Raw genomic sequence first — 22,602 nt, 5'->3', positions numbered from 1 at the left:
TTGGAAATAATAAATAACTGTTTTTAAAACAATTGCAGCTTTGCATTCAAAAGATCCACTTTCAATTTATAGGGAAAAAAATATTCACCATTTTTATAAACTGGCTGGCTCTCGAAAATAGAATTTAGACTCCACCAACTCTCTTTCTGCTTGGCAAGATTGATTTTACACTGCCTTCCATAAGTAGATTACCAAAGCAAAATGAAACATCTTGGGCTTTATCTAATGCTTTGCTTCACCAGCCCTACCAAACGTCAAAATATATGAGCAAATGTTAATTCTCTTTGCAGCTTCATTGTAAACACCTCCCTCTTAACCTCCTCAATTTCTGCCTGAGCAAAAAGAAAAGAAAAAAAAAAAGGGGGGGGGGGGTACGATACATGGACGGACGGGGACAGAGCGAGTCAGGGAGGGCAGGAAAGAGAAAGAGAGAAAAATCAGCTACCACCACCAAAATATCATCAGCACTTAAAGGAGACCATCTCTTTAAAATGCCTTTACATTCTAAAATGCATTAACCTCCTCTCCTATGATATAATATAATATAATCCAGCCTGATCCCGACTTCACCTACACCCTGGGCCAAAGAAAATAGAGTCAAAATCTGAATTCTCGCATGTTTTTACAGCCCATCTTCAAGACGTGCACTCCATTTTTTTTTAAAGCAAACTTCCCTATTTTACAACTGGTTTCCACAAGAAGAAACTCAAGATAAAAATTTCAGTCCCTTATAAACTGACACAACCATCTCAAAATGTCAGTCTGTGCATTCCACTAAAACACGAACCATCAATCAGAAATAATCTGTCTCCTGCAAGATTTCACTAAAGTTCACAACCGTGAGATGATTTTGTTGGCATCAGCTATGGAGCTTTTCTTTTTTCTTGAGGGGGAGGGAGCACCCAGCTCTGATTCACCAGTATATAGGTTTTTTCATAGCACCTAATTTTCGGTATTTGCTCGGTAATTATTCTTTTGAAAATGTCCTTCTCAAGATTTTTTTTTTTTTTTTAATCTCTGCTCTCCATTAGGACAACTACATGTACAAAATTTTATAGGCTTATAATTCTGCATGCTATATATGAACATAAATAAAAACCTAGAGGTCAACATAAATAAAATAAAACTTTATTTTTTAAATAAAACTATGTTTTGGTTAAAGAAAAGATAGTGTGTCATTTTGTTAGTAGTACAGACAATTTTTTATCCAAAAGAATACATTGTGCTTTATTGTGTCATTTGTCTGAATACAGACTCAGTGGAATATCTAAATGATACCCTGCTCTGAACTCCAAGTTGAAAGTAAGTTTTTATTATACTTGAGGGAAACAATGGGTTCAGCTGCTTATTGCAAGGAGCAATTGTCAAGGGAGAGTTAAACTCAATTACTGTAACCATACTGAATAAAAAATACTGCCAAGAACAAAAATACGCCTGGGTAAAGACAGCCACTGAATAAAAAAATCGACATAAAGCGTATCAAATATTTATTTATCTGGGCAACAAAGGACTATGATACATTGATAGGCATGGAAACTACTGCCGGCACAACTCAATACAATACAACTATAACTGCTTCCAATATGGCCAGTGGAAATACAGGATACCAGGTGGTCCCAAATGTTTAAAGTTCTTTGGGAAAAAAAAAAAAAAAAAGAAGAAAAAGAAAAAAAGGAGAAAAAGAAAAACAAAAGAAAGGGAGAAAGAAAAAAAAAGGGGGAAAAAAGGAGAGAAAAGCTAAATCTTGTTTTAAAAGACAATATTAATTTATTGCTCTGATGGTGCTTTCGGGAGGAGGACAGTGGATGAAAATAACTTCTTTCATTTTCCACAACACATAAGGGTTGTAAAACCACTAACATGTTTAAAAACCTTGCCAGGGTCCAACATCACTTTATTTTATCTTCAATGAGAAACTAAATGTCATACTAATTATATATAAAAATTCATGGTTTTTTATTTGTTCAGCTGCTTCATTGTCGCCTTTAACATGCTACAACAGGGCTAAAAATGATGAATCCCAGAGAAAAACCCCCAAAAAACCTCTGATATCTAAATAAGTACCATGAACCACATGATGAACTAAGAGGGGAAGATTTAAAACCCACTAAACAAGAGGTAAACGAGATCACCAGATAAATAAAAAAAGGCTTAAAACAGACTCACCATATTTACAATTCCCATTAAATTACACATAAATAAATATATACATACATGAACACTGATTCCCTTATATAATAACCGTGAATCGTGTTGCAATAGAAAGTTCAAGTTGGTCGCTTTACCTTGGACAGGAAAAAGTTCTACAACTGAAGATATGACATGGAACTGCTTGTGTTTTGTGTTCAAGTTTATTCACAATACTGATAAAACGTCATCAGTCCTTTTTGCCTTTTGTCTGTTTGCTGTTGCTGCTGTACCTTTATCGCTTTTTTCATTTTTAATATGGCTACAATCTTAACTGAAGTTTATGTAAGGGAAGGTGGTGATTCAGTCCGGTGAAGCTCATAGAATTTTTTAAGTATTATTTATTTCTTTTTGGTTTTTTTTTTAATTTTTTTATATATTTTTAGAAAAAAAGTCCTTTTCTTTTTTTGTTTTCTTTTTTTTTTTCCTCCTTTTGTTTTATTTAAAAAAAAAGTTCACAAACTCAAGACAGAACTTTTTTTCTTTGCTGGCTCCGTCCCCCTGTTCTGTTCTCTTAGGCTCCAAACTGGGGTAAAACGATGGTGGCAGCGGGGAGAGGGGAGGAAGTTAAGAGGGAGCAAATGGAAATGTGGATGCTGGGAAGGGGTGTGGGGAGAGGGCTGAGCAGTCCTGCAGAGTCAGAGAACAGGATTGGCAGAAGGATGCTCATTCTGTTGCTGTAGCCTGGGGTGCTGGGTGCAGGGGAGAGGGAGGAGGGAGATGAATGGATCGATGGGCTATGAGGGGGGAGGGAGAGGAGTGTATGTGGGGGGGAATCCTCACTTTCGGTGCTTCTCCTCTTTGTCGCCGCTTTTGGTGCTGTTGTCTGTGTGGCTGTTGGGATTGTTGCTGAGGTACATTTTGTCCATGGCCTTGAGTGCCTCGGTGAGATAGTTCTGCAGGGCAGTGACGGCAGCGCACACCGCCGGGCTCCCGAAGCCGTGCGAGATGAGGTTGAAGTGGGTCAGGCAGCTCTGGATGCCCGGCTCCAAAATGGGGTTGGGCCGCGAGTTCCCCAGGGGAGATCGGTCCTGAGCCAGCAGGTCGGTGAACTCTTTACAGATCTGTCTGTAGCACAAATGGAGCAGAGAGACAGAGGGAAGGAGGCAGGGAGGGAGGGGAAGACAGAGGGAGAGAAATGAACCATCACTGGCAGCAGCAAAGCCTGTGCATTCTCCCTGCTAGATTACACAAGCCCCTGGATCAAGGGGGCTGCTGCCCTCGAGTGCACACACGCCCCGCTCTCTCTCCTCTCCCTCTTCTCTCTACACATCCTTCCCCCTAATTCTCACACTTTGCCAGCACGCACAAACCTCTTCCTTCACCTCGCTTGCCACACACATCACGCCCCAGCTACAGCCAGCGCATGGGCAAACAGGCACACAGATACCCACACATCCCAACTGCCCCCACCAGTCCCCTTATCGCAGCCCCCTACACCCTCCCCACAAACACCCATCCTTCCTGCCCAGTTGGGTTTTGGAGCAGATACACAGTTCAAAGTTCCCAAGCAGAGCAGAAGGGAATAGATGGGGTGCAATATCTAAAGGGAGGTTCAGGGATTTAGCCATGTCTTGGAAGATTATTTTTTTATTATTTTATTTCTTTGAACTGGAAAGAGGCACGAGCCTCTTCCTGCACAAGGCTAAAATGCGGCTGTTTGTCAGGAACAAAGAGTGAGGGCAGAGAGGGGAATTGAGGCTTTAAATTAGGATATTCTGAAACATTTATACATGTACGTCTACATCTCCAAATCCAAAGGGACCTTCCCACAGAGGGGAAAGCTGATGCTAACCCAGGTCTGGAAATTTCCTTCCAGGGAGGTGGGAAGAAAGGCTACAAAGGCATGGCACAGAAGTTCAGTTATATCATCCACTCCCTGCACAAATGGTTGGGGAAATAACACACCTTAGAGCAAGAGAGCTCAGAGGCGTGTTGAAACAGTTTGTATTCTAAAACCCATGTTAATGTCTTCCAGTCATAAAGCGGCTCCCATCTTCTGCCTGCGTCCTCTGGCACTGTGCCCTTTGGTGACACCTCCATTGGTAATTAAGGGCTACTAAACAACCCTTTTAATTTCCAGCAAACATATCAAAACAATCATTTTCTTTTCACGCACCACCTGGAAGTCTAGGCAGCACCACCAATGATAAACTCCACTAGCACTTTAACTGCGTACAGATTGTCATTTAAAATATATTTTTAATATCCCCATATTCACTAAGTAACAGAGCTGCTTAGGCAGAAAGAACCATTGCCGATTTTAATGAACTGAAATCAGTTTAACGTGCCAGTTTTATTTTACTGTCAATGGGAAGCCTTCCCCTTCTACTTAAATTGATAAGCTAAGTGAAAAGGCCCAGGAAATGTTTTGCTCTGAAGAATTACTGCTTTTTCTTTAACTAAACATCCACCCACAATTTTCACGACTTGCTTTCAAGGTAATCTGCACGAACCGACTTGATAGAAACCAAGCTGGGTTATAGAGTTTTCCTATAGCAGGAGAGCAAATACACCCCCTCACAACGTGCAAAACTATCAGCCACTGGCTATGTGGCAAATGCTCACAAATAAAAGCCCCAAACCCAGGTTATTTGCCCTCCCCTGACTTCTGAGCAACATGCCAGGAAGGTAAATGTCTTACTTTGTAGCTAGAAGCATGTTTTTTCTTGTGACTTGCTCGTTTGGATCGGAATGTTGTCGGTTGAGAAATTCAGCTACTGCTTTGGCAGGAAATTCTGTCTCACAAACGTACCCAAAATCTCTAGCTAGATGTACTGCTTCTCCTGAAAGGGGAGGCACGGGTGGGGATGGGAAAGAAACACACAGCTCATCAGTACACATAGCACAGAGGCAAAAATCCATTAGGAAAAAAAAAAAAAAAAAGGCACTAGATTCTACTCGGGCTTTTCTTCTAAAAGGCTTGGACTTTCTTTGAAAAAGGTAAGGTAAGAAATGCTAATCACATCTTATCTTGCAGGAGTTTTCTCTGCTTCAGTCAAGGCAATGCAAATGTGTATTTTCATGACAATCGTTACAAGTGAAATCTCGCATAAAAAATTTGTAAAGTTTACATTGACTAACAGATACTTTTAGACAGGCAGGCTCCATCCACCTAGTATGTGTGCTTAGATTTACATATCCATACCTATACGCAGCCATTTAGGTACATTTCATTTACAGCTATTGACTCTGGAAATGTTTGTTCGCCTCAGCCCCGTCTCTATATTCTTTTGCAATGCATCAATGATTAATATTGATCATAATTACTCCTAGAGCTCTTCTAAATAAAATGCATTAAACAGCTAAGTGTTTAAAATTTAACTTGATCGCATATAATTATATGTTCACCCCCAAACGATTAACCATGAGAATTTTAGGGTCATTCCACCGAGTCTGTCTGTTTTGTTGATTTTCAAATCTTTGGTTTTAATTTCCTGAACCAGTTGGTTTTTACTGCAGGGCTTCCTGCCATTAGCTCTAGCTCCGGAAGAACGCATGCGCCAATTAGAGCTTCAAAGCCTCAGTCCAGTGAGCTTGTTTCCATAAAATGGAGCGGATCATAAACAATAACAGTACTCTAGAAACTGTCTCATCGCTACAGGACTCAAAGCCCCAGCAATGTTTACGCTATCATCCCCCCCAAAATTAGCCACCATCTCTAAATTATCTGGAGATCAGGCCTCTAGTTTTGTTTCTCAAAAAAATCATCCTTTTAAAGCCATTGTATGTGAAAGCCAAACAGAACAATAGATTACCATAAAACCTTCTCCATATTCATTAACATCACAAATAATGTTAAGTATCTACCAAATCTAGACTTTTTACAAGTTTTCCCCTTGTGATTTTTTACTACAGTGCATCGATGCAATTGCAAAGCTTTTCCAAAGACACGAAGACACAGTAATTTTCACGCAGTATAAATATAGTGCAGCCACTAATCCTGATGTTTAAAAAAATGAAGCCTGGCATTGCGCAGCGCTTCTTTCCCCATCCCTTTGAACATGAAACATTTCTTGCAGAATGCAAAGCGACAACAAAACAAAGCAACACATTTCCTCCTACACAACCAAACTTAAGTTAAACCTGCACAGCCCAGGCTGAGCTTAAAAGCACTTTGCAGACTGAACTGGTCTAAAATGCACATAATAAGTGAGGGGAAAGGAGAAGGATCTATTTGCTGGTCTTGGGCTTACTTTGTGCCAGTGTGACACAGCAACTGCTTGAAAACTAAATGACTGCAAACTCTTGAGCTTCCCACCTTCCAGTTCTAACAGCATAGGCCGTCCCAAGGCTTTAAAAGTAAGTTGCACCTTTTCTGGCCAAATGAGAAAAGAACAATATAGCCAAGGGAACACGTGTCCTGAAAATGAGAACCAAAAGGGGTGGGGGGGGTGCAACTTTGAGGCTTTCAGGACACCATTAATTCATGGCTGAGGTCAAGGATTCCCAAATGAATTCAGGAAGTAATGGTCACGCATTTCTCAAATGCAGATGTCAGAAGACTTAAATGATTTACTGTTACGTGGCTGCAGGCTGGGAGGGAGAACATACTTAAAGTAGCTGCAGTTTCTGACATTTAAAATTGGTTGGCTGTCCACCTGCGGCAGAAGGACAGCAGTGAAGCATTACGAGGCTCTGCTCCCCGCAATTTCCAACTGGATGTTCAGGGGTCTTGTACAGCACTGAGCCCACAGCCCCTGTTTGCAGTGATCTGGCCCATGCTGCTCCCAACGAGATCCGGGTACGCTGGGGAGGGATTGCTCACCTGAACAAGGGAGCAAGACGGGGCCTTGAAAACATCTAGCTCATAGCCTTGAAAGCAAATACATGGTAGAATGCAATGCTGAGTCTGCAGGACTCATGGAAGCCCACTTGGGGTTAAAACAAAAAGCAATGGCAGACATTTAACATTTTTTTCCCCAAGGCATAGAAAGTAACACCCTTCCAATTTCCAACAAGCAGCACTGACTTGAGGGGGGGGACAGGACGACCAACCAACCCAACACCATAACTTCTCCCATCAGGCAAAAGCAACAGGCCATTTTCCAAAGGAGCCCTCCCCGCTCTTTGAGTCACTTACCCTCCACCAGCGACGTGAGCAAGGTGACGTTAGCAGCTTTACGCCTCCCGGCTGGCAGGTTTAATCCTATTTTGTCCAGTTTCTCCCTCAGAGATCTCCCTCCGTTTTTAGACTTCGCCCTGGTCCACACAGACAGGCATTGAGAAACAGGGCTGGCTTCGGCTCCCGCCCGGATCGCCCCGACCCATCGCCTTCCCGCCAAGGGGGTACAGGGGTGGGGGTGCTGGGGGGGGCTGAAGAGCGAGCACAGCTGAAAGCTGTCTCAGACATAGGGACGGGGCTTTGGATGGCTCCATGTCTCGGCAACAGGGGCCCTCGCTGAGGTCCGGATCAGCCCCCAGCTGGCGGGGCAGCTCAGAGGCGCCTTGGGCCTGGGGGCAGCTTCTCCTCACAGCGCCGGGGCAGCGGCCCAGCCTCACCCCGCTCCCGCCGCGCAGCACGGCCGCCCTCACGCTAATCCCTGCGGCCCATCTGCGGCTTTTCGGCAGAGCCGGACGGAGCCGGGCCGTGCAGGTGGGAGCTGGTTTAATTAATCGTGGATATTATTCCCTACCCGGGTGCTGCGTAATTGCCTGGCTGAGGCCGCAGGCCCAGGGCAGTGGGTGGCGGGGTGGGTGCCCATGGCGGAGCACCCACCACTAGCCTCCCTGCTCCTGGGGGTGTGGTGTGTAGGGGGGTCACCCCCTTGATGGGACAGCATGGCGCGGGGAGGGGGGAGACACGGGTCCTGCCGGGGTGGGGGGGGGGAGGGGGGCACACCAGCACGTTGCCATGGCTACAGCGCCCCCGCCTCGCAGCGCTGCCCCGCCCCCTAGCGGCGGGCGCCGCACGCCCTCCCCCACCCCCGCCGCCCCGCGTGGGCTGTCGCCGTGCTCCCACACCCCGCCCGGCACGGCACGGCCCGGCTCGGCCCGGCAGCGGGCGTTATTCGCCGCCGCCACCCCGCCTCCTGCGTTCCCCCGCCCCTCACCTCCGGAGCACCCCGCCCAGCAGGGAGGCGTTGAGGCACTCGGGCGGCGAGAGGCGTCTCTGCACTTCCGCCACCGTGACCTTGTATTTGGAGGTGGAGCTGAGCAGCGAGAGGCGGCCCGGCACCGAGCAGAAGACCTCGTTGGGGTTCACCACCCCGCCGAAGAGCGTGTCCTTGTTGATGGGGATGGAGGAGACGGCGTTGTTGTTAGACTTGGAGAGGGACACGGGGCCTGCAGGGAGGGAGGAGCAGGGAGGTGAGGGTGAGGAGCGGGCGGGGAGCCGGGGAGGCGGGAGGGGGGGCGCGGCGCGCCAGCCCCGGTCCCGCACCGCCTACGGAGGGCAGTGCGGCCGGCGGGGCAGCCCTCGGCTAGCCGGGGGGAGCAGGGGGAGACCCTCGACCCGCAGCAAAGAAATTAAAACAAAAAACAAAGAAACAAAACAAAATAAACTCCGACCCTGCGCCCCCCCCCGCCTTCAGCCCGGTGGGGGGCTGGCGGCTGTTAAAGCACGTCAGCACCGGCCGTGTCACACGCCGCGGGCGCCGCCGGCCGCCCTTGCCGCGGAGGGCGGGCAGCGCCCGGGGGGCGGCGGCAGCAGCCGGGTGGCACCGGGGTACGCGCCGCCGGGCTCCCCCCGGGACGGCGCCGGCCCGCCCGCCCCGCCGCCTCCCCAGCGCGCAACTTTTGACGTGGAAACCCGTCAGGCGGCGCGGAGCCGGGACGCGTGTGCCCCGGTGGCGGGGCGCGCACCGGGATGGAGCCCGGTCTCTCCCCGCCGGCTGCCTTGCGGTGCCCGCTGGCCTCGGGTCCCGGGCGGGTCCGCGGCCGCCTTTGCCTTCCTCCTCCGCCCGGGCCACGGCCCAACCGAGCGGGGGGCTCTCTGCCTTTTGGATAGATCACTTGTGACATTAATAGCTCTGGGAAGGCTAATAGATACAACAGGAGTTAAACGAACTCTTGAGATTACTAATAAAAGAGCCAATTATCATGTCGACTTGGAAAGAGCATCTCTTAAGATTTATCCCTTGCACATCTAATTTGACGTGACAAAGGCTTTACCGGGGGGGGGGGGGGGGGGGGGGAATGAAACTTTGAGCTCCTTGGCTGCACAGCGATTAGGGTTGGCAGAGAGGAGAGCGGCCCTGCTCAGCACCTCGCTCCGGTGGCGGCCAGGGTACCCCTGTCCCGGGCGGCCGAACGGCCGTGGCACCCCCCGGCGCGGGCAGCAGCCGGCGACCACCCGCTCAGCCCCGCGAATTTTGCTCCAGCAGCAGCTCCCGACAGAGGATCCAAACGCAAACCGACCGCTTTCCACCAAGCAAACCTCCTTTGCAAACTGCCCTGTGCCACCTTTCCCAATCTTTCGGTCTTCCGAAGAAAGACGGGAAAAGGAAATAGATTGCAAACACGCCATAAATATTTTGTACGATTTGAGGACCAGCATCCAAGCAATTCAATTCCAAATGAAGCAAGCGCACAAAGCCAACGAAAACCAAACCACCCTGACGGACAGCCATCAGTTTCCAGAAACTCGCCCCTCGTTCTCCCGACAGCCCACCTCGTCACCGCCGTGATTTAAATAAGAAAACCCGAAGAAGGAGGAACAACGTTTTCTCTTTCACAGCCCAGTTTACCAACAACGATTACACCCCGCCGCTCAGCCCGATGCAAGGGGCAAACCATGAAACAGAATTGTTTGCTAATGCACTAAAACACCGGCTCGGATTTTCTAGATCATCTGCTAACGTTTTTTTTCCTCCCTAATGACAACAATAATTAAAATACCCGGCAAACGCGGCCATTTAAGAGGGCAGTTTTCAACCCGCATCGCCCGTTTTCTTTCTCTGCCTCCACCCTTTTGACCAACAGTACGTGCCAAAGGAAGGAGCCCGGGGCCGGGGGGCTTGGGGGGGGTGGGGGGGGGGGCGGGTAAGTCCTTCCCGCCAGCAGTCCCCAGCCTGTGACGACATGTTTGGTATGCGCAAAACGGCTTACCTTTCTTAATTACAGTTTGATCTGGGATGTTAATACCGGGGTCTTCTACGTGCTGCAACAAAAGGAACAGGCAGGGATGTAAATGTACAACCACAACAAAAGGCAGGGAGGGGTGGGTTGGGATGGGGTGGGGGGAAGTTGTGTACCCCCTCCCCAGGCAAGCTGCGAGGAGGGAAACAACAGATCCTGCTGGGGAAGAGAGGGGGGACGGGGATGGAACACGGGATTTGGGGGGATTTCCTTTATCGGGAGGAATCCTGCATCCCTCCCCGCTCTTCCCCCGTTCCCCAAGAAATAGAAAAAAATAATAAACCACCCCCACGCCCCCGGGGCTTGCCCGGCCGAGCCCGACTGGCGAGTGGCCTCCAGCTTCTGCGGGGTCTCTCCTCCCTTCCCTTCTTTTCCCTCCCCTCCTCCCCGGGAAGCGGCCCCGGCCCGGCCCGGCCCTTCCCCGCCGCTGCGGGCGCAGAGCACAAAGGAGCGGGAGCGGTGCGGAGCCGGGGGGGGCCGCACCCCGCGCCCCCCCACTATTGTCCCCTCGCAGGTTCCGCGGTCGCGGCTACAGCTGGGGTTCGCGCGGCGGAGCCACGACGTGATTAGAAAGTCAAATGAAATCATGTTTTCTAATTCCAAAAACTGACAGGCAATATAATGTCTGGCTGTGTTTACAAATTAACACCAGTGCTGCTGAGATAGAAGATTTCGCAATCGTTACAAAACCCAGGCATTACCATTTAAAAAACTATTACTTCCTTCTCTAGTCTTTGTCCAACAATAATACTGATTCTAACATTTTCCATTCTGTCTTGGATTTATGCTCCTGTTAATTGTGCCTGATCTCAATGATTCCGGGTGGATGGTACTAAGTTGCTTTATTACAGGTTTTATTATACTCAATGCTCTCATTTGTAACTTGCCTAAAGTGCTTCTGGATTTAAGTATAATTAAATTGAGAAATGTTCAGAAATGACTACTGCTGCAGTTCTTGTGTTTTAACTATATGGGGAAATATGATCCCTTTATGCATGCACCCTAAACCCATAAAGTAAATGTAGTGTGGCATAATACTTTTATTTGTGTTATTTCTACACATATTCCATACAGGGAGGACTGTTAAGTTTAAAATCCCACAGAGATATTTATGATTAAATAATTTTCACCGTCTACTTGATTTTCTTAAATATTTAGCGGTCGTTTTTATTAAAGGTTAACTGTTGCAGCAACAGAAAAATTCAAAAACGACTCTTTCCCGACCTAGATTTCTGTAAAGGGCAGTTTGGTTGTTTTGTTGTTGGCTTTTTAATTTTTTTTCCCTCCATAACTAGATAAAATATTCTTAGAGAAGATACATCCTCTTATTTTTATGCTTTCCTTCATGCAGCCTGCTGATTCAGTTTTACAGAGAGAGAGAGGGAAAAAAAATGGCTGGGCTGGTTTAAGGATTTAAACCAGATGGCATTTGGTTTTCACGAAGTATAGCAATGCTATTAATTCATAGATCTGCAGAGGAGGCTTCCCGAATCAGCCCACTGCCATGGAGCACAATTGAGGAGAGGGAGAATTCAAGAGAATATTTTAGGTCATGTTCCTCCTACAGCAATCAGGGGCTTGCAGTCAACAAATTAGTTTATTCTTACTATTGCCTTCATGTTATTTTATATCAAGTTTAAAGAATCGACCTGCTTTTAACGGATCCAAATTGCTGACTAAATCCTCCACTTTGGGAAATGTATGCGTTTATTGCAAAACTGCTAAACATAACCAGCAATTTTCTGTGGCTAATTTAGCCAGATGAGGGCTGTAATAAATTCACTATTTTCCCCGAGTATAATTTACAAAAGATTTCAAAATGACCCCCAAAAATAGGTAAGTTCATCTGAACATTATCCTTGCAACACGAAACTGTACTCATTAAACTGTCAGCAAATATATTGTTGTAATATTTGATCCTGTAATTTGGGATGGCATTTCAGCAAAAATCACATCCAGATACCACAGTTCCCTCCCTCCTCTTTCCTCCTGCAAGTCGAGCAGCTTTAGTCCCTCAGCACAAGCTCTGTGGGCTTTAATAAATTTATTGCCATGTTCTAATTCCATTTTCAGGGAGAAACCCTGAAACATGAACTTTGATCACGACCTATCACATTGCATAAGGCCACTTTCCTAACCGAACAATAGCCCTGGCTTGCTTTGTAAATAGCCCACGCGCTAATGTCATGCTTAATTAGAAATCATTTTTTAATCTCTATTTATCGATAACAGAATTAGGTCCCCCAAATAATGCATCCTCCAATAGGCTCCCAACATTTAATTTAATCTAGGGTGTAGCAGGTCTGGCTCGAATTTGATAACCTATAGCTAATGATTTATGAGGTCATCCCTTTGCACCGCTGCTAAAGGGAGGCGGCAGCGTTTTAGTATACCTCTTGCCTGATTTGTCAATTAATTCCTTTAGAGAAGAGGATCTGCCGGTACCCTCTTACAACTTTGGATGTCGTTATCCCAGATGCCGATTCTGTAATCACGGGAAACCGATTTTTCCTTCTTAGGCCACTTTCACCCACTTTTTCTTTTTTTTTTCCTTCCCCCTTTACGTTTGCCTGGGAGGACATTTAATGAGATCTCGCGTTTCAGACTCGTGTTTTTCCCAAGGCAGCGAGAAATCCCCATATGCACGGCCCTGTGGTGATATTATATATTCTTCCAATCGTAACAGCTTATTGTCATTGAGAAGGAAAGATATTGTTAACGATGACAGTAATTTGATTTATTTATATTTTAGCGGGCACGTTAGCGGGGAGGCGTCGCGCAGGGACGAGCTGCGAGAACCTATTGTTCTAGGTGGGGGCTTCGCCTTTCCCGGGGGGGTGTCTTTTATTCCCTCCCCCCCCCCCTTTTTTTTTTTCTGGGGGGAGGGGGATCCCCCTCCCTCCCCTCCCCCCTTCGAAGTTCAGCTCCCGCGGGGAGGGGGCCGGGGGACGAATGGGTCGGGGGGCAACCCCTTTGCTTACCGGCACGTCCTCGATGGCGTGGGGGATGGAGTGGAGGGGCAGGTCGGCCAGCCCCGAGCCCAGCCCGTGCGGGGCATGCAGCAGGTCGTCGTGCCGCCGGTAGTCCCTGCGTGGGTCGAGCCCCGAGAGCTGGTGGGGCAAACCCCGGTGCGTGTGAAGTAGCCCCGTCTCCTGGCTCTGCCTCTGTCCCGGCCATCCTGGGTGCTGGGGCTGCGGCTGGGCATGGAGGGGGTTGAGGCTGTAGGGGTCGTTCACGTGGGAGTAGGGGTCCTGAGACTGGGGGTAGATGGGCTGGTAAGGGGGGGGGAAGTAGGGGGGCTGGAAGTCGGCGTTGGGGGTGTGGGAGAGCGGCGGGGCGCTGGTGTAGGGAGACTGACCCACGGTCCCCAACTGGGGTAGCCGGGCTGTCCCATTGCTGGTACTGTCGTGGCGCTCCTGAGGTGGGGGGGCGGCGGGGGAGCGGGGGGGGGGGAGGAGGGAGGGGGAAGGAGGGAGAGAAAAGAAAAACAAAGATAATATCAAACTGTTTCTCCTCAAAATCGACTTGCGAATTTCACCTATGGGGCAAAGATGGGCAATCCGTCCGCTCCGAGGTGGAGAGAGCAGATCTGAGGCTTTCTCTGCCTCTCATTTCCCTTCGCACGCAATTAAGAGGCAGTCTCGCTTTTTCAGTAATAATAACGGCAGTAATGATAACAGCAATAACAGCAATAATTATAACAGGACTGCTTACAATAATTAATAAAACATTGCGGCGATACAGAGTGTGCTCCCGACAGATCGCGCCCCGGCATTTCAGGAGCAGGTATTTCCCGCAAATAAAAAGAATAATTCATAAGCAGGTATTATTAAAATCGTAATTCTACCACGACCCAAAATCCTCCCGCTGGCCCTGGCTAGAACCGAGACAAATACTGTCGCTAGGATTACCGGCAACGCATCCCAAGAAAACCCTGGAAAACCCAAGCCCACTGCCATTTTGTTACCAACAAACGCCGAAACAGGCTCTAAACAAACCGGTCGTCCCCCCCCGCGAGTTTTACAAATGTTTGGGGGCGAAGGCACCGCCGCGGCCCCCCACCTACGGGGAGAGCGGCCCCGGTGCCTGGCCGAGCTGCCCTCTCGCCACCGGGCGGTTTCGGCGCGGAGGGGGCGGCGGCGGCAGCCGAGGCGCCGGGGAAGCGGAGGAATGTGCCGGGCAGGGGGGGGGAGCGCCGCCCCGAGTCCCGCCGTCCCGACGGGCCAGCGGCACCGAAACGCGCCCGGCTGGGTCGGCACGGCTCGGCCGGCTCCGGTAGCCGGGAAGAAGAGACTACAGGTATGTCCGGGGAAAAAGGTATGGCCTCCGAGGAGGAGGAGGAGGATTCAAGGGAAAGAGCCACGATCCCGAAAAAGGGAAACGAGAAACCTGAAAATATCCCGTTTGCAGGTGGCAAGGTGAAGAAATCGAAGCGGTAGGGTCCAAGCAAAGCCTTTTGCCTTTTGCGCGAAGCAGACCGAAAAAAAAAGGGGGGGGTGGGTAAGAAAAAAAGAAAGCGAGAAGGGGGGGGGGGGGGGAACCAAAAAGGTACACCAACGACTTTATAAAAAAGAAGGAAAGGAAAAAGCAAAAAAAACACCCTCTCTGGAAAGCTGAGTGCGAAACCCCGACCGCCACCGCCGACAACAATAGCAACATCCAGCACACACCAAACCCCCTCCGAGAGAAACGTGAAGCAACTCACCATAGCCGAAAAACTGTGCACTAACATCTGCGAAGAGTCGGGGGTTACAAGTCAAGGTAGGAAAAAAAAAAAAAAAAAAAAAAAAAAGGCAGAGGAAAGGGACCGGCGAAACGCGCAACCCCCGGCGGAGCCCCGCGGGTGCGGGCGCGGCGCGGGCGCGGAGGGAGCGCGGCCGGAGCCCGGCGCTAGGCGCGGGCGGCGGGACCGGGGCGCCGGGGCTGCTCCTGCACCGCGGGCGCGCCACTATAATCCATCAGAACTTGCACCGATCTCTGCTGCCCTTCATCGGGTGTTGCCAAGGCGAGCGCTCTATCCTGGCGTGGTGTGAGGAGTCAAAGTTGGTTGCTTTTTTTGTTTTGCTTTTTTTTTTTTTTTCGTTTTTTTTTTTTGCCTTTTTTTGTTTTGTTTTTAGCGTGTGTGTGTTTGTTTCTTAATCCTTTTTTTTTTTCCTCTGTCTCTTTCTTTCTTTTTCTCCTTTGACTTAGCTGCTGCTTCACTTGAGCTCCTAATAACAGATCTGCTGCCTTCCTGGAGACTCCTAATAGCAGATATTCATGACTATTAATATTACACGAACACTTAATAAGGGAAGAATGGCTGGAAATCGAGCGTGAAGCGAGAAGGCAACTCAAGGCAGAGCCTGTTCTAAATGACGTCCATTGAATGAAGAATCAGTGTATCTAATCAGAGATGGGGGAGAGGGAGAGGGAGAGAGAGACAAAAAGGGAGAGAGAGGGAGCGGGAGAGAGAGAGGGGGGACATGCTGCTGCGTCTGACGAATCACAGGAAAGGGGCAACATTTTAAAAGGTTGCAGGGCATGCAAAAGTGAAAGAGAAAGAGATCCGGAGAGAGGGAGAGGGTGGGAGCCGGGGGGTGCGGGGGGGTGGGGGTGCGGAGGGGGGTGGGGTGGGTGGGAGAGACGGGCAGGAGAGAGGGGAGGGGGCGCGGGATCCCCCCTTCCTTCGCTTCCCTTCCCCTCCCTTCCCCCCGCCGCCGCCGCCTCCCCATGCCCCCCAGCCCCGCGGTCCTTCGCGGGCGCACCTCGGGCTGCGGCTGCTGCGTGTAGCCGGCCTCAAAGCCCAGGGAGAAGAGCGGCTGCTGGCTCCCGGCTTGGCTCTTGCCGCCCTCGGCCGCGCCGCCGCCTTTGCGCGGGGTGGGCTCCGCGGGGCCGCCCGCCGCCGCCGCCCCGTCCATGCCTCGACGGCGCCCCGCCGAGGGGCTCCCCGCGCCGCTGCCCCCGCGGCGGCCGCCCCGCGCCGCCGAGCCGGCTCGCCTCCGTGCCCCGCGTCCCGGAAACCGGCTGGGAAAGTTTTTTTTGGGTGTCTCCCCTTTCTGGGTGTCAGCCCTCCTCCTCCTCCTCCTCCAGTCCGAGCCCAGCGCCGAGGCCGGCGGGCGCCCGGGGTGGGGGGGCTGGGGAGCCCAAGGAGCATCCGCCGGGCTCCCCGCGGCCCCCCTCTCGCAGGATCCGGGAAAAGACGGGGGGAAAAGGCACGAGGCGGGGAGGGAAGGAGGGCGGGGGGGACGCGGGGGGGAAGAGGGAGCCGGGAAAAGAGGCAAGGCGAGCGCTTCACCCGGCCCAGACAAGCCGGGGCTCCGGCGCAACCCGTCGGACTGGCTGTGCAACTCCCAAACAACTCCCTCAAACCGGCACCGCTCCGCTCGCCGCCGCTGCCCCGCCGCAGCCTCCGCGCCGCCGGCGCCCGGCCCCGCGCTCCGCCCGCTCCCGGCCCCCGGGCGCTCAGCGCGGCCAGCAGTGCTTCCAGGCCCCCCCCCTCCCTTTTTTTTTTTTTTTTTTTTTTTTAAAGGCAGGTCCCGTCCCCATCAGGGCGCAGCCACCCTCTTTACCATCCTCCCTACAAGTCCCCTCGCATCCGCGCCCGGGGAGAGCGCGCAGAGCCGACCGCACACGCATGCACAACAGCCAGCGGGGCTACGGCGGAGCGGCCGCTGCTCCCCCCGCGGCCGGTAGCACCTCGGTGCGAAGTCCCATTAGCGCAAGGCAACAAAAGCCATTTGCGATGAAATCCACACGCTCGCACGTGTGCACACTTGAACACCGATCCTGGTGGGAGGGAGGGGGAGAGACACGCTTTCCTCCCGAAATCCAGCCGAGGAATATGTATCTCTATTTTTTTCCAGCTTAAAAAAAAGCACCACAAAAAACAAACAAGAAAACAAACCAAAACCCAAACCAAAACCAAACAGAACACCCTTATCAACTCATTTCTAGAAATCAAGCATCCGCCAGCGAGTGGATCTAAGAGCTCAGCTCCCGCACCAGGAGGCAGATTTTATCCCAAACTCCTCGATCCGGGAATAAACCACCAAAACCATTTAGTCGGCGGTGAGTCTGGCGAGTCCTCGGTCCCTTTCCTAAGCTACAAGCATCGCCCAAAGCAGCGGCAGAGTCGAATGAGAGCGTGGCCCCCCTTCGTCCCAGACATGCATGTCGGCAAGGCTCCGCCAGGCTGGGGGGAACCTTCCCGCGTGGGTCACGACCAAATAACTGCGTTCATTTGCCAAGTGGAGTCCTTTATTGAGAGGTTTAAACGCACCGCACTGGCAACTTTTGCGAAACGGGTGACAATGGTATTCGTTGGTTTGAGACTAGGCATGGGGTCCTGGGCATCGCTCTTCTTTTTCCTCTTCTCCTTTTTGTCAGATTAAAAGACACTCGCCTCTTTCTAAAAATATGGATGCACACACAGACACAGAGATGCGCGCACACAATCTCTGCTGAACGGCTCCCAGACCAAATTAGGTGGATTTTAATTTTTTTTCCAAGCGGTTAAAATATTATTTCTCAAACCCGTGAGAGTGTGGCTCTGAAAATTACGAGGCTGGGGGAACACTGCTCCCAAACCCGTGATTTCAGTTCGGCAGCTGACCCTTGCAAATTTGTGCAGCTCGGTATAATCGACCCGCAGCTACATCGAAAAGGCTGAATTTAAGCGTCGGTCCTGAGCCAATTTACCGGGATGCCTCAGGTACCTGGCGTGTAAGAATAATTCTCTTCCCTTTGTCTCTTTGCCCTTTCATTCATTCATTCATCCGTCCATCCATTTCAGTCATGCATCCATATGGATGAGTGTAGCGTCTTACAGAGCCTTATCTACGCAGGATCTACCTATAGACCAGACTGCTGCTGGATCCTGTTTGCCTTTCCTCATACACTTCCGACAAAGCCGGGTTTCCACAAGCCCCGAAGTTCCTGGGGAAGGACCCCAGCCCCTCTCCAGCTGCAGGACCACAAGGAAGCCGGGCGAAGGAGCAGAAGTTTTCCTAAACGAAATTGAGAGACGGAGGGATGCTGCAGGTTCCCGCTCGCAGCTGCGGGGCCGGGGATCTACCCCGGCCGGGGGAAGCGCTTACCTCACATTCCTCATACTTGATATTATCCGTCAGTTTCCAAAGCATTTTCATGGATTGGCGTGAGAGAGAGGATTTGATTCTCCCTGCCTTTCCCTACGGTGGCGGTGCCGGGGCGGCGTGGGGAGCGCGGCTGGCGGAGGCTCTGCAGCTCCCGTCCGCGCTCGGAGATCTCCCTCTAATGGTGGAAACTTTTCCCTTTTCCAGCTCTTTACCCACAGCCTAATCGCCTCATTAGCATATCAACAACAGCCCAATTGCTCGCCAGCACAACAACCTGCAGCCATGGACACAGGTAGAAAGGACCCGCGAGGAAAAAAAAAAAAAAAAAAGAGGGGGGGGGGAAGAAGAAAGAAAAAGAGAAAAAAGGAGGGGGGAAAAAAAAAAAAAAAAAAAAAAGAAAAAAGGTTTCTCCAACCCGCCGAAGACCCGGCACGGGGCGGGGGGGGGGGGGGGGGGGGCAGCGGGCCCTGCCTGGGGCGGGCAGGCGATGGAGCGGGGCTCATCGGCCGCCGCTCCCCCCACGCCTCTGCCCACCAGCGGGGAAGGAAAGTGGCCAGCGAAACCAGAGGCGACCGTCCCTTCATCTGCAGAGTTTGGGGCTAGCCATGAGGGCACCCCGGGGCGTTCTCGCCCCACACTTGGTTTGTTTTTTGGTTTTTTTTTCCACCGGGTTTTGAGAAACCAAAGCGAGGAGAAACGAGGTTATAGTCTGCGGAGGCTTCTGTTGCCCTCTGCATTTGATTTGATCTTTTTGGTGGATATTTGAAAAGCTTCTTTCTTTTGCAAACTATTTCGTTCTTTTCGGCTCTGCTGGCTATGGGTCTTCAAAACCAACCCAAACAAACCCCATATAACCTCCCAGATAGGAGTGGGCGAGCGGTAATGGGAATGTAGCAGGAGGCAAACCGTCTTTTGCAAGCACTTGAGCAAAGGGACAAAACAATGACCATCATAAAACTTTGGTACTTTCTTAGGTGGAGCGCTTCGTTTGCTTAACAATGCAAGCGCTCAGCCCGCCCTCTCGGGGGGCTGCTTTTCCACCCTTCTCCTCCTTCATTCCCCACGGTGCCCAGCCTGGATCCATCCACCGAAAGGGTTCTTTTCCCCCGATTTTCTTCTTTTTTTCCTCTCGGATCCCGCGCCGCTCCTAACGCCGAGGCGCTGTCCTCTCCGCGGGGCCGACGTGTCGGGCCTGGCGCGGCTCCCCACGCCCGTCATGCCCCCCAGGCGTCCCCCGGAGCCGGGCATCCCCACGCGGGGCGAGCACCTGGCTGCCCTGCCGCTCCCCGAAACTTCCCTCTGCCAACCGCAAAACCTGCCCTGTCGGCCTGGGAGACCCTCCCGGGGCCACCCCCACCCCACCCCCCGACGTCGGAGGAAAATTTACTGCCTGCAGCAGCGAACGGCCCCTCCACGCCGCGGGGGGGCCTGGGGGGGGGGGCACGGCACACGCGTCCCCACGCCGGGAAGGGCGGCAAAGCCCCCAGGCTCCCGGGCCTGCTCCTCCACACACACATCTCTACATCCCCAAAATAGTTTTTTTCTTTCCCCTTCCCCCCTCCTCCACCCCCCGATGCTCTTTTTTACCAGCGCTTTTGTCTGCAAGTGGCAGGAGAGTAAATTGTTGTTTTTACTCCCATTTAGGTTCAAATAGAGCTGGCAGATTAAGCCTAGTTAATGCCCCGGGGGGGCTGGGGTGGGTGATGAGAAAAAGAGGAGGGGAGGAGGGTAACGAAGGGGCCCATCGCCCCTTGGCACAGCCCTGGTGGAGCCGGCCCGGCAGCAAGAGCCTCCCACCCGGGACAGCTTTCCACCCGCAGCCGCCCGGGGCTCCCGGCTCTCGCCCCTCCCGTCCCTCGGCCCCGGGCCTGGGGTGCGGGGGCAGGTGGGGAGGGGGAGGCTTTCCCCGGGGAACCCGCACGGGCAGCGGGCGGTGGGTGTCCCCGGCCGGGCCCTGTGGCCAGGCACGGCGCGGGGGGCAGCGCCGGGGAACCGGAGCTAGGAGGGCCGGGGTGTAAGGAAAAGTCGGGAATAGATTTCAGGGCTGATAGCCCATAAGAGTGATTACCTAAGAGTTGATTCAGTGAAATAAATAAAAAAAATAAAAATCCTGGTTTGATCGTTTCTTCGCCCCGACCTGATAAAAAGACGCCAGTTCTAACTTTAAAAACAATTAAAAAGATACTTTTGTTTACTGCACTCCCCCCCCCCCCCTTTATTTTTTTTTCCGATGACTTACTGCTACCCCCAAAAAAATTAAATAAGGTGGTCGGGAGAAAGACTTAGTCGAGAGATCCGAAAAGTTGGGAGCAAAACCAGGAGCTGGGCTCCCGCCTGGAACTGAATGGTCCTGGGGGCTGGGGGGGGGTCGGTTTTGGCGATGAAAGCCGGGGTGCCCGAACAGGGAGGTTCGCCTTCTCCTCGCCCAGCCGGCGCAGCGCGGCCGCCCAGCCCAGCGGGCGGGCTATAGGGGCTATGGGGACCCCCTAGCGTCCCCCGGCCTGGCAGCCGTCGGGACTCCACACGTGTCGCTTCGCCCGTGGTGCCAGTGGGTCCCCCCGGGTCCGCGGGGCTGGGCGAGGCCCCGGCGGGCCGCGCTTTCCCCGCCCGGCCCTTTCGCTGTTGGGTGCCGCTTGCCCCTTCGGCTCACCCCGCGGAGCGCTTCCACGGACCCTCCCGGTGCGCCTGGTCCAACCCGTCAGCTCCATTTTCCCGCAGGACGGGCTCGAGTGGGAGTTCGCAGCGACGCTGCGGCCCCGCGGCCCTTCCCCGAGGCGCGGCGGGGCCCTGCCACGCGTGGGAGCCCGCCGGCTGTGGGGGCAGCCCCGGGGCTCCGCAGCGAGACGGCGGCCGCCAGCCCCGGGCCGGAGGACGGCGGGCAGGGGGACAGCGGGACGGCACACGCCGCCCCTCGCCTGCCCACGGCGCCGGGCTGCTCGCCCCCGGGCCGGGACACCCCGAGCAGCCCTCGCCCCCTCCGGACCCGGCCGGCCGCTCGCTACCTGTTGCGGCCAGGCCTCGCCGGTGGCCGGCGGCGGCTCCCGACACGGGCAGCCGTGAAGCCGCCGAGCCTGGCGCCAGCTCTGCCCCCGCTCCCAGCCCTGCCTCCCGTCCCAAAATAACGATACCCCCCCCGGGGCAGGAGGGTCGCCTTACCTGCCAGTCTCCCATTTTGGCGAGGATAGACATCCTGGCTGCGGGCTCCGGGTCCCCAGGGCCCTGCTGGTCATGGACTGCGAGGGCAAGCCGCCCGCCCGGGATGCCTGTGGGTAAATCCTCCCCTTACCTGCGCCGGGACTCTCTCACCTGGCCATAAAGAGCTGGGTGCTCCTGCCCGCGCCTGCGCGCTGCCTCCGCGCTGCCTGCGCGCTGCCCCCCGCCACCGCACTCCCACGGCACCCGGCCCGGCCCCGCGCCCCCCCGGGGTGCTCCGCCGCCAGGCCCCGGGCAGCCTCCCGGACATGCTGCAGCCGCCGGGCAGCTGCCCGCCTCGCTGCCCCCCGAGCCCCCCCACATCACCCCCGACCACCCCGAGCGAGGGGCAGCTCTGCCCACCCGGTGCCTGCGGCCGGCGTGCGGACAGGCGCGCCCCCCATCCTCACCTTCCCCCGGGGGGGCGGTAGGTTTTCCTCGGGGGCAAGTTGCCAGCTCGTAGTAATAATCATCATCATCATAATAGCAGCCCCAAAAGACAAACCACCAGGGGGGCTGATAATGGGTAACGGAAGAGCTTGCAAGTGGCTGGGATAGTCCAGGGGGAAAGGAAGAGCCCCCCCCCAAATGCAGACGGTCTTCCCAGCCCGTGGTACGCGGGCCGGGGGGCTGCAGCACCCAGGGTGGCAGCACCTGATGGGCCGGGGTCTGGCCGCTGGGCCGTGCGGGGTGAAGGGTGCTGCGGTCCCCCCAGGGGAAGCCAGCCTGCCAGAGTGTGACCCTTGGACCTCTCGGTGTCCGCACCCCTTGTCCTCGCCCGTGCTTTTTTTTGCCCTGGGGGATTCAAGTGCCAAAGTGCCCTGGAAAGCTGCCAGGGTGTAGCAGAGCTCTGATTTCACAGCCCGAAAGAGAAGGAGCACTGCTCCTGCCTCATGTCCAGGGGCGAGGCACGGGGGGAGGGGGTGGGGTGGGGGGTGCAGTACTCCAGCTATGGGATTTCGGGGAGGGATGAAATTAATTTCCATTTTGCAGTTGCACAGCAAGACCTTCGCATTTCAGAGACGGGGAAAGGTGACATCGTGTCCCAGGTGTGGGTTATTTAGAG

The 22,602-nt window shown here is 53.0% G+C and overlaps 1 protein-coding gene across 2 annotated transcripts; it reads right to left on the bottom strand.

The window, feature by feature from the left end:
• Positions 1–1,171: 1,171 nt before the first annotated feature.
• TFAP2A (transcription factor AP-2 alpha) lies at positions 1,172–18,601 on the bottom strand. 2 transcript variants are annotated; one of them, XM_040588712.1, is made up of 7 exons: positions 18,345–18,601; positions 13,248–13,682; positions 10,237–10,288; positions 8,241–8,472; positions 7,271–7,389; positions 4,832–4,973; positions 1,172–3,255 (listed from the first exon to the last, which is right to left on the bottom strand). In XM_040588712.1, the coding sequence occupies exons 1-7, from the start codon at positions 18,393–18,395 to the stop codon at positions 2,967–2,969; spliced, it is 1,320 nt and encodes a 439-aa protein (XP_040444646.1). In that variant the 5' UTR covers positions 18,396–18,601; the 3' UTR covers positions 1,172–2,966. The 2 variants fall into 2 exon arrangements, with proteins under 2 accessions (XP_040444646.1, XP_040444647.1); XM_040588713.1 differs by lacking the exon at positions 18,345–18,601 and adding an exon at positions 14,972–15,040.
• Positions 18,602–22,602: the final 4,001 nt, after the last annotated feature.

The sequence above is a fragment of the Falco naumanni genome, chromosome 3 (genome assembly GCF_017639655.2).
Source record: "Falco naumanni isolate bFalNau1 chromosome 3, bFalNau1.pat, whole genome shotgun sequence".
In the NCBI taxonomy this organism is placed as follows: domain Eukaryota; kingdom Metazoa; phylum Chordata; class Aves; order Falconiformes; family Falconidae; genus Falco; species Falco naumanni.
This window is presented reverse-complemented; position numbering and strand designations above follow the sequence as displayed.